Genomic DNA, 15535 nt, shown 5'->3' with positions numbered 1-15535 from the left:
GATCTTGCTAAGCACAGGGATGGGGATGTGTGGGCAGATGGTTGAGCTGGGCACCCCACAGTAAATCATAAAAGCTTCATCGCCTCTGTCACCTCAGGTGACAAACACTGGCCTCGTGAAGAAGGAGGCAGCAGGCAGGGGAGCAGGGGCCACATCCACCCCTCTGGCCTCCCCCTCTGTGGGGCAGGAGCCCCATGGACAGGAGCAGCAGGGAGCTGGTGGGGACCATGTTGAGGTGCAGGGATGGAGGCAGGAGGAGGGAGGCTGGGCAGTGGCGATGGGCTCACTGTGCCACCCCAGCACCCTTTGGCAGCCTGGCCCAAACCTGTGCTCCCATTCCCTGCAAAACCCTGCAGGGTGAGCTTATGCAAGACAGGCTGAGGTGAAATATTTATCAGGCTGTTTAAAGGAGAAACAGGCAGGAGGCCAGGCTGAAAGGGGGGAGCGAGCACACACATAAGGGAAGGAAGTGGCACGTCCCTGCCTGCTGCGGGAGCACGGACCAGGAAGTCCCTGGAGTCTCCAAGCATCCCCCTCGTGGGTCCCCAATGTCCCTCACTCCCTGGGAAGGGAATCGTGTGCCACAGAGAGGGTTGGGGCACTCAGTCAGGGCTGTCACTTCCAGCCAGCTGATGCCCAGGAACAGGGGGACCTCAAACTTCAGGCTGCAAACTGGTGCTGGCAGCTGCCTTTGGGCAGGACCAGATGCTGGGGTGGACAGGGGGGGAACTGGGAGCCTACTGGAGTGGTGGGTGCATGGACTGGTGTCCCACCTGCCCCATGCTGCCTTCCTTTTCCCCCACAGGAGCTGCAGCCATGGGCACCTCCATGCAAATGCTACCTCAAAACCAGAGGGAGGCAGGGCAGGGGGCCAAGCAGAAGAGATAAGGAGGAAACAGGAGATGCTGGAAGCAGAAATGATCCCCATCTAGACCCATGGCCTGTCCCTCCTCAGCACAGCCTTTGTGGAGGAGCAGAGGTTGCAGGACCAGCTCCATTCCCATCCCACACATGGAGCACATGGGAGTTGCAGAGGTGGTGGTGGGGGAAAAACAACCCAAGGACCAAAACACTTCCTGCAGCCCCAGGCAGTGACTTACCTGCTCCTGCATTTCAAGTTCAACGTGGGAAAAGTAAAACCCACCCCCAAAATAACCCCAAGCCCCTTGGTTTCTCAGGTTGGGGTCCCCACCACCCCTGACACCCCCAAGCCACCTGAGCACAGCCCTGCACCCGAGGCCAAAGTCAGTAGAAATTTTTATTAAACACGAAGCTCAGAGGAACACAAGCTTGTTAAAAGGCAGTAAAAGTGAAAGTGCGTCTCCAGCCCAGCCCTGGGGGGCTCTGGGACCCCCCTTCTCCTCCCCTCTGCCTCTCCCAGCCCCAGTGGACCCGAGAGGGGGGAAATGGAGCCGAGAGGCTGAACAGCTGCATGGGGAGGGGAAGAGCCTGGAGACAGCATTGGGTCCTCGCCCACAGAGATGCAGCCCACCAGGACACCCCTGTGTCCCCCCAAGGAGACAAGCACATGGTCCCAGGGCCACCAGCCCTGTCCCCCCCCTCCCACAGCCACCTGCCACCACAGGGGCCTCGCCAGCTGCCCCGTTTTGGCCACGAGCAGTCAGGATGTGCTGGTGGTGAGTCCCTGGCAAGACCCTCTGTGTCCCCTCCATCAGCACCATCCCCCCTCCCTCTCCCTCCTGTCCCCCCCACATCCTGGGAGAGCTCCCACATGCCATAAATAATAAATAAATACCCCACACTCAGCTGGGCTGTGGGCAGTCCCCTCATGCAAGAGGGGACACAGCCCTGACCCAGCCCCCCCCTGCGTCTCAGCCACCCCCTTCCCAGCATGACAAAACCTCTCTGCACCCCCACTCTGCTGCATGGCCCCCTCAGCCCCCCCCCCCCCCACCCCGTAATTAAACCCTGTCCCCAGGGGACAATAATAAATTAATCAAATCTATACACAGGACTGCTTAAAGCTCTGTAACGGGCACCTGGGGTGGGGGGCAACAGCTCTGCCTTGGGCAGCCCACCCCCTCCCCCACGATCAGAACCCTGCAGGGGGTCCCTCAAGGTGGGACCCCCCCACCCTGGCATCTCCCTCGTGGGGCTGGAGCCAGGGACAGCACTGTCCCCCACCAGGCTGGGGGGGCTGGAGGGGTAAGAAGAAAATATTGCAAGGACAGGGAGAGGAGCTGTGGGCACTGCAGATGAGGGGCTGCCTGCCCTGCCCTGCCCTGCCTGTGAGGGCAGGGCTCCAGGGGTACCCCCCTCCTCAACCTGGCAGTTCCCCCACGAGCATCTGGGCAGAGCCTCAGAAGTCCAAGGGTGTGAAGTCCCCAAAGTCACAGTCAAAGAGCTCGCTGATGCCCTCGCCCTCTTCCAGGCCAAAGTGATAGTCCTGTGCCTGCGGCGGGGACAGGTTGATGAACTCATCTGCCAAGAAACCTGAAAAATCCTCCCTGCTCTGCTCCAGGAGGGCGTCCATGGAGGCCAGTGGTGAGAGGTTCACCTCCTCTGCTGGGCCCTTGCTGGGCAGCGCGCTCGTCCCTGGCAGCAGCGGCTCTGCAGGGATGGGAAGCAGCCCTAAGTCCCACAATACTTGGTAAAACCCCCCCGAAAAGCAGGCTATGCAGGAGAACCTGCCTTCCCCCCCTCCCTGCCTTGCTGAGGTGCCCAAGCATCACCCCAGCTCCTTGCTTGTGCCCACAGTAGAGGGGCTGACAGCTGCAAACACAGCAAGAGCTCCTGGCCAGAGCCACCGTGCCACCACAGCAGCCGCCCTTGTCCCCAGCCCCAGCTGCCCACCTTGGTCTCCAGGCATAAGTGACATGTTCACGTCCTGGGCGGGATGCAGGAGCGGGGAGGCTCTGGGCTGCGAATGGCCAGGGGATGACTCCTCTATGGGGGCTTTGAAGGGGCTCTTGACAGGGCTACAGACCCCCGAGCTGTCCTCGGGGCAAAGGAAGACATCGATGGGGCCCTGAGTGCTTCTCACAGAGACCTGGAAAGCCTGGGAAAAGGGAAAGGAGCATGATAAGGAGGTGCAAGGATGCCCAAGGAGGACAGGGCCGGGTTGTGCAGACACGGGGAGCAGAAAGGTGGCTCCAACTCACCTCTGCCGGGTCTGAGACCTGCAGCTGGGTCTCCGGGGGGGCTTTGATAACCATCACCATTTGCTCTGAGGGGTCCACAACGCTGCGGAGATCCTGGCAGGTCACGTAGGCTGCGGTGTGAGGGGTCAAGGAGCAGACACGGGGACGCTGCCTTCCACCTGGCCGGGCTCAGGGCAGGGATCAACCCCCTTCCCTCCCCACACCCCGCCAGCCCCAATCCCCAGCCCTGCTTCCAAAGGATATTGCTGGTTGGCGGGGTCTTCGGTGAGCAGGCGCAGCTGCACCGTGCACATCTGGATCAGGTCGTCCAGCTGCCGCTCGGCCGCCTGCAGCTCCCGCAGCTCCTTCTCCAGCAGCCGGTGCCGGCCGGGGGCTCCCACGCTGGCCTGGCTGCCCCTGGGGAGCACCACAACCATCAGCAGACAAACCTGGGCTCCCTCTGCTCCACCCTGGGACTGTCCTCCAGCCTAAGCCAGGGTAAAGCCCACCCTGTGCCCAGGGAATCAGTATTGCAGGGATTTCTCAGTAAGGGACAGCTCTAGGGTCCTCTCCTTGAGCCTGGACGCAGCTCCCTGCCCTCTGGGCTGGCTCAGGGAGCCCAGGGGAACCTGCAGCCAACACGGGGATGCTGATGCTCAGGAGCCACCTGTGCTCAAAGCACAGCCCTCGCCCAAGGCCCACACGAAGGGGAAGCCACCACTCAAAGCCCCGAGCAGATGTTCTGGTGACATTGCTCTGATCTTCTCCCCCTTGCTCCAACCCAAGCCTGGCCCAGGTGGCTCCCCCAAAACCACAGGACAACCAACCAGAGCCCCACAAGCCCAACCCAGGGACATACAGCCACTGGATGTTGTTCTTAGACTTCTTGGTGATGAGCTGGATGCCCTCCAGGACATTGGTGATATCATAGATGCGCCTCTTCTGCACCTTCAGGACCTCGGCTGCCCAGTTGAGGTCCACGACGCCATCGGGTGACTGGCTCAGCAGCTCCAGGAAGCGCTTGGTTGTGAGGTTCAGGGAGGTTTCGTAGCGGGACTTCTCCCCAGGAGACTTTGCCCCTGCCAGCCACCAAGGACAACCGTGGGTTAGCCACAAGGGAAACCCAGTGCTGGAGCTGAGATGTCCCAAATCATTCCCCCTCCCTCGCGCTTGCAGGCGGTTTGTGGACCAGGGCTGGCATCCATGAAACCCATCTGCTTTCTCCAGGCAATAACACGAGCTCCCCACGGGAAGGATGCTGCAGGACCTGACGTGGGCTCTGACACCCGCGCTCAGTCGTGACACCGAGGTGCCAGGTAGGGCTCAGGGGGTAGGGGATGGAGGGTCCAGGTGAGCCCACCTGGGACACTGCACCCACACCGTGCCAGCAACTACAGCTCACAGGTGGGGATGGAGCTGGCATGGTGCACAGCAGATGGGCAGGACAACTGTGCCACCAGCCCAGGGGACAAGCAGCAGGGCTCGGAGTGAGAATGGCCAGAAACAGCCCAGCCCCGGGAGCAGCCTCTCCAAACCAACACAAAGGGATGGGGAGAAGCAGCCAGAGACGAGCTCAGAGTGACAGAGCAGAGCTGTGGAACCCCCTGCTCCGGGTAGGGCTGGCTGCTGGGGGGTGTCAGGGGAGGGGGCCTGGTACCTTTAGCAGGGTTCCTGGCCTTGCCCCGGCCCACCGGCAGGCTCTCTGCTATGTACTGGTGATCCGTCTCCAAGTTCAGCTTCCTCTTCACCTGCAAGGGACGGGGCTCCTCAGGGGAGCGGCCCCCCCCGCGGCACCACGACGGAGGGGGGCTGCGAGGGACCCCCCGAGGGATCCCACAGCGCCGGGGGGGACGGGAGCCCCCACTCCCGGCGGGAAGGGGGTTGTTGGGAGCGGCTCCCTGGCTGCCACACATGCCAGCGGGGACACGAGAGGGCTGGCCCAGGCGCGGGGGGCCCAGCCACGCAGCGGGGAGCGCCCGGAGCAGGCGTGGGCCGCAGGAAGGGGAGGCAAAGCACGGCCCAGCCCCGGGCCTGCGGCTTCCGGAGCGGTGCTGGGGCAGGGCCGGGCTCAGCAGGTGTGCGGCCGGGCACGGCACAGGGCACAGGGCACAGGGGCACGGCACAGCTCGGCCCGAGGTGCAGCCCTGCACGGTACAGGCAGCCCGGCTCGACGCGGCCCGGTCTGACACGGCCCGATGGATTGCACGGCCCGACGCGGCCCGGCATATGGCACGACCCAGTATGGCACGGCCCGCTGCATAGCCCAGCTCGGCACGGCCCGGGACACAGCCCGGTGTACGTGACCCGGCCCCGCCACAGCCCGCAGGGGCCCCCGCGCTGCCCCCCTTCCCTCCCGTCCCCCCCGCGGTTTACCGGGGGTCTGCCCAGCGCGGGCCGTCTCGGTGCATCTCCCGGGCGGGCGGGCTGCGGCGTGGCGAAAAGCAGGAGGTCGGTCTCGGTGTGTCCGCCTCCCGCCGGTTCCTCGGCGGCGGAGACGATGAGGAGGTGCGGGGAAGCGCTGCCCAGCAGCGCCGCCAGCCCCGCCGCGCCGCCCGCCGCCATGGCTCACATGGCCACCGGCACCGGGGCCGGCACCGGGGCCGGGCCGGCGGGCAGGGCAGGGGGAAGGAGCGGGGCCATGGCCGCTCGGCTCCGCGCCCGCCGCCCTAATCGCCGGGGCGCGCCGGGGGCCCCCGCGCGCGCGCTCCTTTGCGCGCCAAATTCCTTTTTTGCCGCGAAAGCGGCGCCAAACCTGCAGGCCGCCTCCTGATTGGCCGAGCCCGGCGAGGCCAGGCGAGGAAGGGGCGTCCGATTGGTCAGCGAGGACGAAGGGACGGGCGCTGCCGCTCGCTGATTGGGCGGTTGCGGAAAGGGGGCGGGGAAAGGAGGGGGCGGGTGTGGGGGGGGGGGGGGGTGGCGGAGGGAGGGGCGGGCGGTTGGGATGCGGGATGAAAGGGGGATGCGGGAAGAAGGGCAGGGAGAGGCTCTTCCCGAGGGAAAAAAAGAGGATGGATCCTGTGCCCTGCGCAGCCTCGCCCTGCAGCGGAGACACCCCCCGGAGAGGAGCTGCCTGGCAGGCGGGGCAGGAGGGATCCTGGCTCCGTGGGTATCTGGCAGGTTGCTTTTATGCCCCGGTTGGATTTTACCCGGCAGAATTCCAGTGGGTTTCGATTGCCACGGATATCGGGACAGACGCAGGCCCAGGGGTGTTTGCTGGACCCTGCACCGAAGGGAAAGCTGGAACCCAGGCTGCCAAGTCACCTCCTGGCAACGGGAGCAGCTGGTAACACAAGGACATGACTCTGGGCATGACTCCTCTACCTACAGCACCAGTAGCACCATGAAGCATTTCTTCATATCTTTTAGTTTAATAATGATGACAGTAAAAAAAAAAAAAAAAAAGCAAAAATCAGGTTTTTATTATGATTGCAGAAAGGAGGGGTTTGTAAGATTCCGTGAGTGATGATACAGAAATATCCTCCAAGTGAGTTTGGCAGGAAGTCTTGGCTTGATGCTGCACAAGAAGTCAACTCAGAGTGGACAGGGCTGCTCCAACAACCCTCTGCCCCCTCTTTTGCATGGTTTTAAAACCCCAAACTGAGATATCCCTACAAGCATCCTGATCAGCATCATCAAGTTACCTGAGTTTATGTTCTCAGCTTCACAGAGGCAGAAGATCAGGGCCTGGATTACACAGCAATTATCAGCACAAAATATACATACACCAAAAGCAAGGTAATAATACTTGTCCTGCAAAGCATTTCAATTGCTTTTCCCCCTCCTCAACACCAGTTTCATAAGAAAATGAGACAGATGAAAATTATTCTAAGAAAAAAAAACCAAGTTACCGCCTCCAACCATCTGGCAGGAACACACAGGTTGAAAATTGAAGATTAGCCCCCCTAAAATATTAACAGTGGCAGACAGACATGACACTGCATCACGCCCTGTTTTCTCTCCTCCCTTATCTGCTGGATTTCAAACACAGTGTCAGAAAATGGCACACATGCTGCTCAGGTTGGCATGGTCCAGGAGGACAAACACAACCTGACCAACAGGAAACAACTCATGGCTTGGAGGATCATCCAAAGGTCGTGTTTGTGCTGATGCAGGGAAAATGAGTTGGAGGCACAGCACTTTCCCCTCTGAGGGCATCTGCACAGGGTTCTGCTTGCTCCACTAGCTCCAGCCATCCGTGCCAGCCCCCAGCTGGCTGCAGGTCTTCACGTGCAGTCACAAGGGTCCCCACAGACACCAGGTTTTTGTCTAATTCAGCAGCCAGAAGTCATCCCTGCACTTCTCCCCCCTCACCCAGCTTGGTTTAAAGCAGAGCTTGAACTGCTCTACCAGGGCAAGGAGGTCTGGCAGCACCAACAGCAAAGCTCTCCTGCAGCCTCCCCTCCTGCCCCAGGCTGGAGCAGGGCTGGGGACTGCCCAGACAGGGGGACAGTGACCAGGACCAAGCACATTGTCACACTGTCACCACAGCCTCACACCTCCCAGCACCCACTTCTCTTGTGGCACTAATTGGCCAAGCACAAGCTTTTCTTTCAGAAATACCCTCCCCTTGAGGGAAAAGGATCAAACACAGCAGGGTAAAATCTCAGCTGAACCGAATGTCATGCCCTCATTTCATTTTCACTTTTATTAAATAATGCAATTTGCCTGGAAATGGTTCTTCAGCCACCCTGACAGCCAGAACCAGCAACAAGCTGTCCTCCACAGAGAAGTGGGGCACAGTGGGTATGCCAGGGCAGCATGCAGCAGCAGTAAATAACCCTCAGCTTGCTTTGTTCCTTCATTAAATAAATGATTAATCAGTAGAGTCAGTCCTGCTCTTCAAGGCTTGCTGAAAACTTTTGATCAGTTTGATTCATTAACCTTTACAACCGCCTCCAAAAGAGGCTGCAAATCTGAAGGAGCATCATTTTCAAATGAACGCTTCAGTTTTATCCATAAAAATACTCATTTTGGACAAACTAAGTGTTGAGACACTCTGCTCCTTTTCAGAGGCCCTCAGCCTCTCACAGGCAGGTGCCAAGGATGAAATAACAAGGTAAAATGCAGTCGATGGAGACAAACAAAACCATGTTCACCTTAAAATTCAAAACCTATCAGGGCCCAGGGGGAAGAAAATGGCACTTTTGTGATTCTTAAAACATTTGCCCGACTTGCAGGTGGCTTCCCAACTGTCTCTCTTGTTTCTTTTGGTTTTAATGCTAATAAAAAAAAGGAACACAGCCAGGGGACTCCATTCCCCAAACAATGCACTGGGGGAGGGGCAGGGAGTGCAACTTATGTATCCGAAAAGTCTGACTCAGACAAATTACTTCTAGTTCAGTTCCTTACTACACGCCCGCATTGTTCCAACACCTCGGTACCAGAAGGGGTTCATTCCCAGTTATCTGCTCACAGGGGCAGCAATGTGGACGCCAGGGCTGTTAAAAGAACTGTTCCAATTACTTCCCTGGGGAAAGAATTGACTTGCAGCTTAAGGTCCTGCCCCAGCACAGCACAAAAACCAACTGTCTGCAAAGACCCGGTTAATACGGGACCTGGGATGAGCTGCAGTTTGTCTTCCAGGGATGGCAGCTGCCTCTGGGATCACAAGTACAGATGGTTTGAGGCTCAGGCACAATTTGCTTTGGAAGTGAGACTGGTGCTAGATTCCCAAGAGGAAAAAAAAAAAGAGCATTTTGAACCAAGAGGACTGGTGGCCACTGCTGCCAGGTTGATGCTAAGAACTGGTGGCTTGTGGTTGCCATCTAGAGAGGACAGAGACACAGCTCAGCTGTCCTGCACTTGGCCAGGGAAGTGCTGCACAAGCAGTAAGAAAATCACAGAATCCCAGACTGGTTTGGGTTGAAGGGACCTTAAAAATCATCTAGTTCCAACCCCCTGCCCAGGCAGGGACACCTCCCACCAGACCAGGCTCCAAGCCCTTCTAGATATATTTGAATTTCCCAGACACCTGATTCCAGCCTGCTCAGTCAGTCAGTCATGGACTGAATTTTGTAGCCCCCAGAACAAACAAGTGCAGATCAGGCAGCTAATTCTCCTCCAAGTTCAATCTGAGGTTACTGGTTCAGGGTCTAAGGGACTCTCAAGCTTTTCCAAGAGAAAGAAATGCCACCTATGGCTTAAAAAGGCTTAAAACTCCTTAAAGACACACAGCTCATGGAACAGCCTGCACCATCTTTTGCTACAACAATTGCACACAATCAAGGATTTGCAAGCCTGATAGTTCTAGGGAGAAATTCTCAAGCCATGGCTGCTAGATTTTGGAAGGGTTTTCCAAAATCTCCTCAAAGCTTGCAAGAATTCAGCAATATTTGCAGAATGTTAACATTCTTATTTAGAAAAATGTTGAGGCTTCTGACATAAAAATGGGGTGAGCACTTGTGCTGCTTCAGATACCCAGCAGTGCTGGAAATAAAGACAAGATGTTTCTAAGTCCCTGCCCATGCAAGGGGGCTGGAAATAGATGATCTTTAAGGTCCCTTCCAACTCCAACCATTCTATGAATCTGTGCTGAAGAAATCAGACCTCACATGTAGCTTCAGTATTTTTTCTGTACTTGAACTTTTAGGCTTCTCTAAACCAAACAAAATATTTCACTCCTGAGAAAAGAAATCAGTTCCTAACTTCCACAGCTCTCCTGGGCTCTGTCTGATTCAATGTGGATTGGTGTTCAAATTCAAGGATCCAGTACAAACAGTAACAGCAGGTGATGTCAGAAGCTGGAGGTGCCATGGACAGCTACTATGTCAGGATTTTGAGGAATGATGCCATGCCCTGCTTCATTTACTGCTCTGATCAAGCAAATGTAAAAAACAACTTACTTGGAGATGCTAAATTTGTTTATAAGATCTGCTGTAAAAGAATGGTGAGATCTCACAGTGAATGTAGTCAGATTCAGCATTAGATTCAGTACCAGAGCCAGAGGATTCTGTTCCTACTTGACCCAAGACACCCAGAACATGATTCAACCTCCAACAGCACCAGACAGACAAGCCTTAACTCTCCCACTTGCTGACACAGGGACTGGAAAAATAAAGAGCAAAGCAGCACTCAGAAGATGCAGAACAGCAGGACAAGGAGGACAAGGAAAAATGACTTAAGAAATCATGATGATTATTTTTTTTTAACTCAGAAGTTACAGGAACTTTTCAGTACTGTTTCAGTTGTACCACTAAACACAAGAAACTGCTAGAGCCTGGAGTGAAAAGAGACTGCAAAGGATGAAGAACAACATCAGTGGGATTATCAGGAGGTCAGCTCAGGATGGAAAAGCAGATGGGTACAGGGAGAACTAACCTTCTTGAAATGAGAGGTACACAAGGAGCAAATAAAGTATTCCTGATTGAGACAAAAGGGAATGGTTACCCCAGGGTGCTCACTGACTCTCTTGCAACATCACCCCAGAAAACCAGTTTGTCAGGAATTATTTTAATGAACACCATTAAGTGAATGTTATAGTGTTATGTGGCAGTGTAAGTGTTTTGTACTATTAGCAGTTTGATTTTATTCAATTTAAAGCAGTTTTTGTTCCTTCTCAGCTATCCAGTCAATCTTCCCTTCAAGCCCAGAGTGTGCTGCACTCCTCCTGGGGCTCAGCAGTGTGTTTTTAAGAGGAAGATTCACTCCTATGTTCATCTGTGGGCTCAACCTGGCTCTACTACAGGTACACACAGCCAAGTTGGATGACAGCTCACACATGTCACTGCTGTGGAGGGTAGATTCTGGACCTAGGAGAAGCCCATGTGCTTATCTTGCCCCAAAATTAAAGTGCTTGTTCAAAGTGCTGCTGGTGTAAAGCACCCAGTGTGGCAGCTGAGGGCGTGCCCTGTGCCCCAGCCTGTTTCCAAAGGAGTCTCAATTATGCAAGTGGTTTTGGTATTTAGTTCAAGCAGCTTTTAAAAACTTTACAAACAAGCTTAAAACAAACAGAGGGTATTAATTCCTACACTCTGCATCTGGATAGATTAAGCCCAAGTGCATGAAAGAAACCGAGCAAAAATTGTCCTTCTGAGCCTGATCTGCCAGGCTTTGACCAGAGAAACTTAACAGTTTGATTCTCAAACACCTTATTCTCTCCCTGAGGGAAAACTGCAGAGGAACTCTCTCAAGGAGCACACAACTGTCCTTGCAGTAGCTTAAGGAAGGTTTCCAGTCACCCACATAAATCAAGAAGTTACACCCCTGCCTTCAGACCTGAGCAGGTCCCATCACACCTCAGGGGGCACAGAAAAACACTCCTGTCCTGTGAGGATGCAGACAAACCCTAGAACACCTTTTCCCTGATTAGATATACTCCCCACTTACTGTCAGGCTGTCATTTTACAACTACACTGAGTTTCTTTTAAAAAACAAACCCACATATTTGTAGGGCAAATAAGGCCTCTTTTTTTTAAAAAAGCCTTCTTTTAACTGAAGATTCTCACAGCATTTTACTCTCAGAGAACTGCAGCACCTTTCCTTGGGGGATTTACTTGCTCTACACAGAGCCAAGACTGATCAGACCATTCTGGCCTGGCCACAATAAGCAATTGTGCTTGACAGATGTTAATTAAAAAAACCCAACAAACCAATCACCAGTCAAGAGCAATAGAGTATAACCCTTTCCCTCAGCTGCTGGAAGGCACCATCCCAGGCAAAGGTGTTTTCCCAGGAGCCACCTACTTGCTGTCTGTCCTTTTGTTGTAGATGAGGAAGTCAGACACGTCGTGCCAGACGTCACTGTCGTGGTACAGGTAGGTCATGGAGGACTGCAGAGAGGGCTGCAGGGTCTGGTGGTGGTACTCAAAGAGCCAGAGAACTGTCCCCCAGGTCAGAGCAGCCACAAGAGGGAAGGGATCCTGCTTTGGCTGTGGGATGTAGCCTCTCTCCACCGCCAGGCGGGACAGGCCGAACAGGATGCGGGACAGCAGGTACATGATGATCTGCATGAAGAGAAACCCCAGGAACATCAGGTGAATGACCTGACCAGATCGACTGGCCAGGTGATTTCAATCATAGACCTTCAAAGGTCATCTAGTCCACTTCCCCCTTGCAGAAAAGCAGGTTGCTCAGAGCCCCATCAATCCTGACCTTGAATGTCACCAGGGATGGGGTCTCCCTGGTGTAACCTGCTCCAGTGCTTCACCACCCTCCCTGTGAAGAGCTTCTTCCTGATATCCAATCTAAATCCACCCTGCTCCAGTTTAAGGCCACTGCCCCTTGTCCTACCTCTACAAGCCCTTGTAAACAGATTTAGGAGTAATAAACCAGGCAAGAAGGGTGGAAATAATTTACCCAACTTGACAGCAGACGGGCTGTAGGTTTGCACATCACAACATCTACAACTGGAGATGTTTGTATCTTCAACCTCCTGCTTCTCTGCTGGTGCTCTGGTTTAGTAATCAACAAGTCACACTTGATGCAACATCCCCTTGCAGTTGCACAACTTCTGCCTTTGCTCAGCTAACGTGACAGTGGCACAGAGCAGCCCTGCTCACCTGCCAGGCAGATGAAACACTTGGAATTCCTCTGCACCTGGGTGCTTTCCTGACAGATGAACCTGTGACTGAGGGCTGCAAGCAAACTTTCCCTGAGCAGCTTTTGCAGCTCAGCCAGTTAGGTGAAGTGCAGCTCAGTAACTGTCTGTTGTTTACAGGCAGATGTTGAAGCTGAAGGGCTCAGCCCCACAGCAGGGCAGACCTGGGGTGCAGGAAGCCAGGAAGCAGAGCTGGGGTGACAGCTGGGGTGACCCCATGGCTGGGACCTGCCTGTGCACACAAGGGCAGCTCTGGAAACAAACCTGGGCTTTCAGCTCTGCAGCTGCACTGACAGAGCTGGGGCTGCTCAGCTGGAGAGGAGGAGGCTGAGGGGGGGTCTGATCACTGCTGGTCAATATCTCCAGGGGGTGGCAGGAGGATGGGCCAGACTCTGCTCAAGGGTGTCCAGTGACAGGACAAGGGGCAATGGGCACAAACTGGTCCACAGGAGGTTAAACCTGAATATAAGAAAATACTTCTTCACTCTGAGGGTACCAGAGCTCTGGGACAGGCTGCCCAGGCAGGTTGTGGAGTCTCCATCCCTGGAGACATCCCAAACCTGGACGTGTTCCTGTAGGATCTGCTCTAGGTGACCCTGCTCTAGCAGAGGGGCTGGACTAGATGATCTCCAGAGGTCACTTCTACCCCCAGCATTCTGTGATCTAAGAGCAGCAGAGTCAAAACCAGAACTTATACAAAGAGAAACACACCAAGAGAATAACACTGCATGGCAAGAACCACCAGACACACACCAGCCTGTCCCACCCACTCACCCACCCGTGGGGTTGGTTGGTTGGTTGTTTTTTTTGTCAAGGAAACTTTGAGCCAACTCACTTACCTGGCTGTTGATGGGATTGTTCTCACCAAACACTAGCCAACCTCCAATGCAGGCTGCAAGGAAAGAATGGAATGGAATTTTTTTCCCCTGCAGTTGGGACTGCAGGGCCATCAGCCCCTTGTAGGTGAACACAAAATAGGCCAAGTTCCTGGAGTGGGTGTACGTAGCCTGAGCAATCGACTTCAGTTTCTCTCTTAAACTGAAGAAAAGAAACAGACAATTAGAAGAGCACAAAGGCACCAGAGTCACTCAGCCTGCCTGTCTAGACTGGCAGCCTGGACACCCCCCAGAACATACACTTTGTGATTGATGGGAGGACAAACCCCTTCCTCCCACCCCCTCTGGCTCACCCACTGGAACCCACTCAGCAGCTCCTCCCACTCTGCATTCTGCTTTTGCCTCATTCTATTCATACTCAAGGAGGCTTTTTTTTTTTTTTCTTCCCCCTTCATGGTATTTTATTTTTTGCCTCTCTCAAGCCTGGGGCACAAGTGGGGAAAGCCACTGCCACAGCCTGGCTTCCCTTATGTGAAGGGACAGTGCTGCTGTTTGCAGCTGCTGATTTCTCCTCCACCCACTGGTGCTCACCAGCCCTTGCACAAGTGGTTGAGCACACAAGCAGGTACATCTGTGTGTGTGTGTGTGTGCACACCAGTTGTCCTGGGTAGCTACACCCACGGCTGACACATCATTCTGCTGCTTAAGCTCTCTGGAAACACTAAAGCCTGAAGGTCTGAATGAAAGCATTCCCAGCAGAAACACAGACATGCAGGACCAGGGTTCATACCTTCCACTCTTGAACAGAAAAGTCATCACCAGGGCATGTGGGGCACGAATTTTTGCTCCATAACTGCAAAAACCAACAGGTATTTCAGACTCTCGGTATCACGCTACCAATACATACATAGATAGTGTTTCTAGGTGCCCCTTAGGCAACTACATCTTATTTTACGGGCCGCCCAGTTCAGCAGCGCCCCAAGGCAGAAGGAGCCCGGGCCAGGGGCTGAGCAGAACGAGCCCCCCGGTAACCGGGCCAGGGGAGACCCCGGTAACCGGTTAAACCCCCGCTTCACGGGGATGGAGACGGAAACGCCGCGCCTGAACCACTACCCCAGCAGCCCCAGCCTCTGCAGAGGAAAGAAGGGCGCACGGGGAGGGGGGGGCTCTCCCGCGGCCCTCGGGGCCCGGTGGGAACCGAGACACCAACCCCTCCCCCCGGGCCCGCCTCCCGCACTCACACGGCCCCGTTGCGGAAGCCCTTGAGGACGGCGAGGGCGGCGCGGTAGCGGCGCTGCTGCAGGAGGGCGTTGGCGGCGCGGAGCAGGGCGCGGAGCGGGGCGGGGAGCGGGGCCGGGAGCGGGGCCCGGCCGCCCGCCATGGCGGCAGCGCTGTCCCGCCGGGCTGCCGGCGCCGCGCGCGCTTCCGGGGGCGGGGCCGCTCCCGCCGCGCCCATAGGCTGCCCCAGCTGTCCATCGGCGCGCTCGGCCAATGGGTGAAGCTGTAAGGAGCGTCACCGCTCATTGGTGGCGAAGGCTGGCCTGTAGCCAATGGGGAGCGCGCACGGCGTCCCGCCCACCCGGTGCCAGGCCCGGTGCCAGGCCCGGTGACTGACAGGCCCGGTGCGAGTGATAATGAGCCCGGTGCCGGTGACGGGCCCGGCCCAGTGATGACGGGCCCGCTGCCGGTGATGATGAAACCAGTGCGGGTGATGACGGGCCCGGTGCCGGTGACAGACCCGGTGTCGGTGATGATGAGCCCGGTGCCGGTGACAGACCCGGTGCGGGTGATGCGGGGCCCGGTGCCGGTGATGATGAACCCGGTGACAGGCCCGGTGCCGGTGACAGACCCGGTGCCGGTGATGAGGGGCCCGGTGCCGGAGACGATGAGCCCGGTGCGGGTGATGCGGGGCCCGGTGACAGGCCCGGTGCCGGTGACAGACCCGGTGCCGGTGATGATGAGCCCGGTGCCGGTGACAGACCCGGTGCTGGTGATGACGGGCCCAGGCCCGGTGCGGGTGATGCGGGGCCCGGTGCCGGTGATGCGGGGCCCGGTGCCGGTGA

At 56.3% G+C, this 15535-nt stretch overlaps 2 protein-coding genes across 2 annotated transcripts; both read right to left on the bottom strand.

Moving 5' to 3' along the window:
- Positions 1 to 1966: 1966 nt before the first annotated feature.
- On the bottom strand, positions 1967 to 5761 carry E2F1 (E2F transcription factor 1). Its single transcript, XM_051633522.1, has 7 exons — positions 5475 to 5761; positions 4759 to 4849; positions 3961 to 4180; positions 3366 to 3518; positions 3123 to 3237; positions 2815 to 3019; positions 1967 to 2571 (listed from the first exon to the last, which is right to left on the bottom strand). Exons 1-7 carry the CDS (start codon positions 5661 to 5663, stop codon positions 2321 to 2323), a joined length of 1224 nt encoding a protein of 407 aa, XP_051489482.1. The 5' UTR covers positions 5664 to 5761; the 3' UTR covers positions 1967 to 2320.
- A 736-nt stretch (positions 5762 to 6497) lies between these two features.
- Positions 6498 to 14893, bottom strand: PXMP4 (peroxisomal membrane protein 4). The gene is made up of 4 exons (XM_051632828.1): positions 14714 to 14893; positions 14263 to 14325; positions 13476 to 13674; positions 6498 to 12043 (listed from the first exon to the last, which is right to left on the bottom strand). Exons 1-4 carry the CDS (start codon positions 14851 to 14853, stop codon positions 11780 to 11782), a joined length of 666 nt encoding a protein of 221 aa, XP_051488788.1. The 5' UTR covers positions 14854 to 14893; the 3' UTR covers positions 6498 to 11779.
- Between the last annotated feature and the right edge of the window lie 642 nt (positions 14894 to 15535).

The sequence above is a fragment of the Apus apus genome, chromosome 15, assembly GCF_020740795.1.
Source record: "Apus apus isolate bApuApu2 chromosome 15, bApuApu2.pri.cur, whole genome shotgun sequence".
In the NCBI taxonomy this organism is placed as follows: Eukaryota; Metazoa; Chordata; class Aves; order Apodiformes; family Apodidae; genus Apus; species Apus apus.
This window is presented reverse-complemented; position numbering and strand designations above follow the sequence as displayed.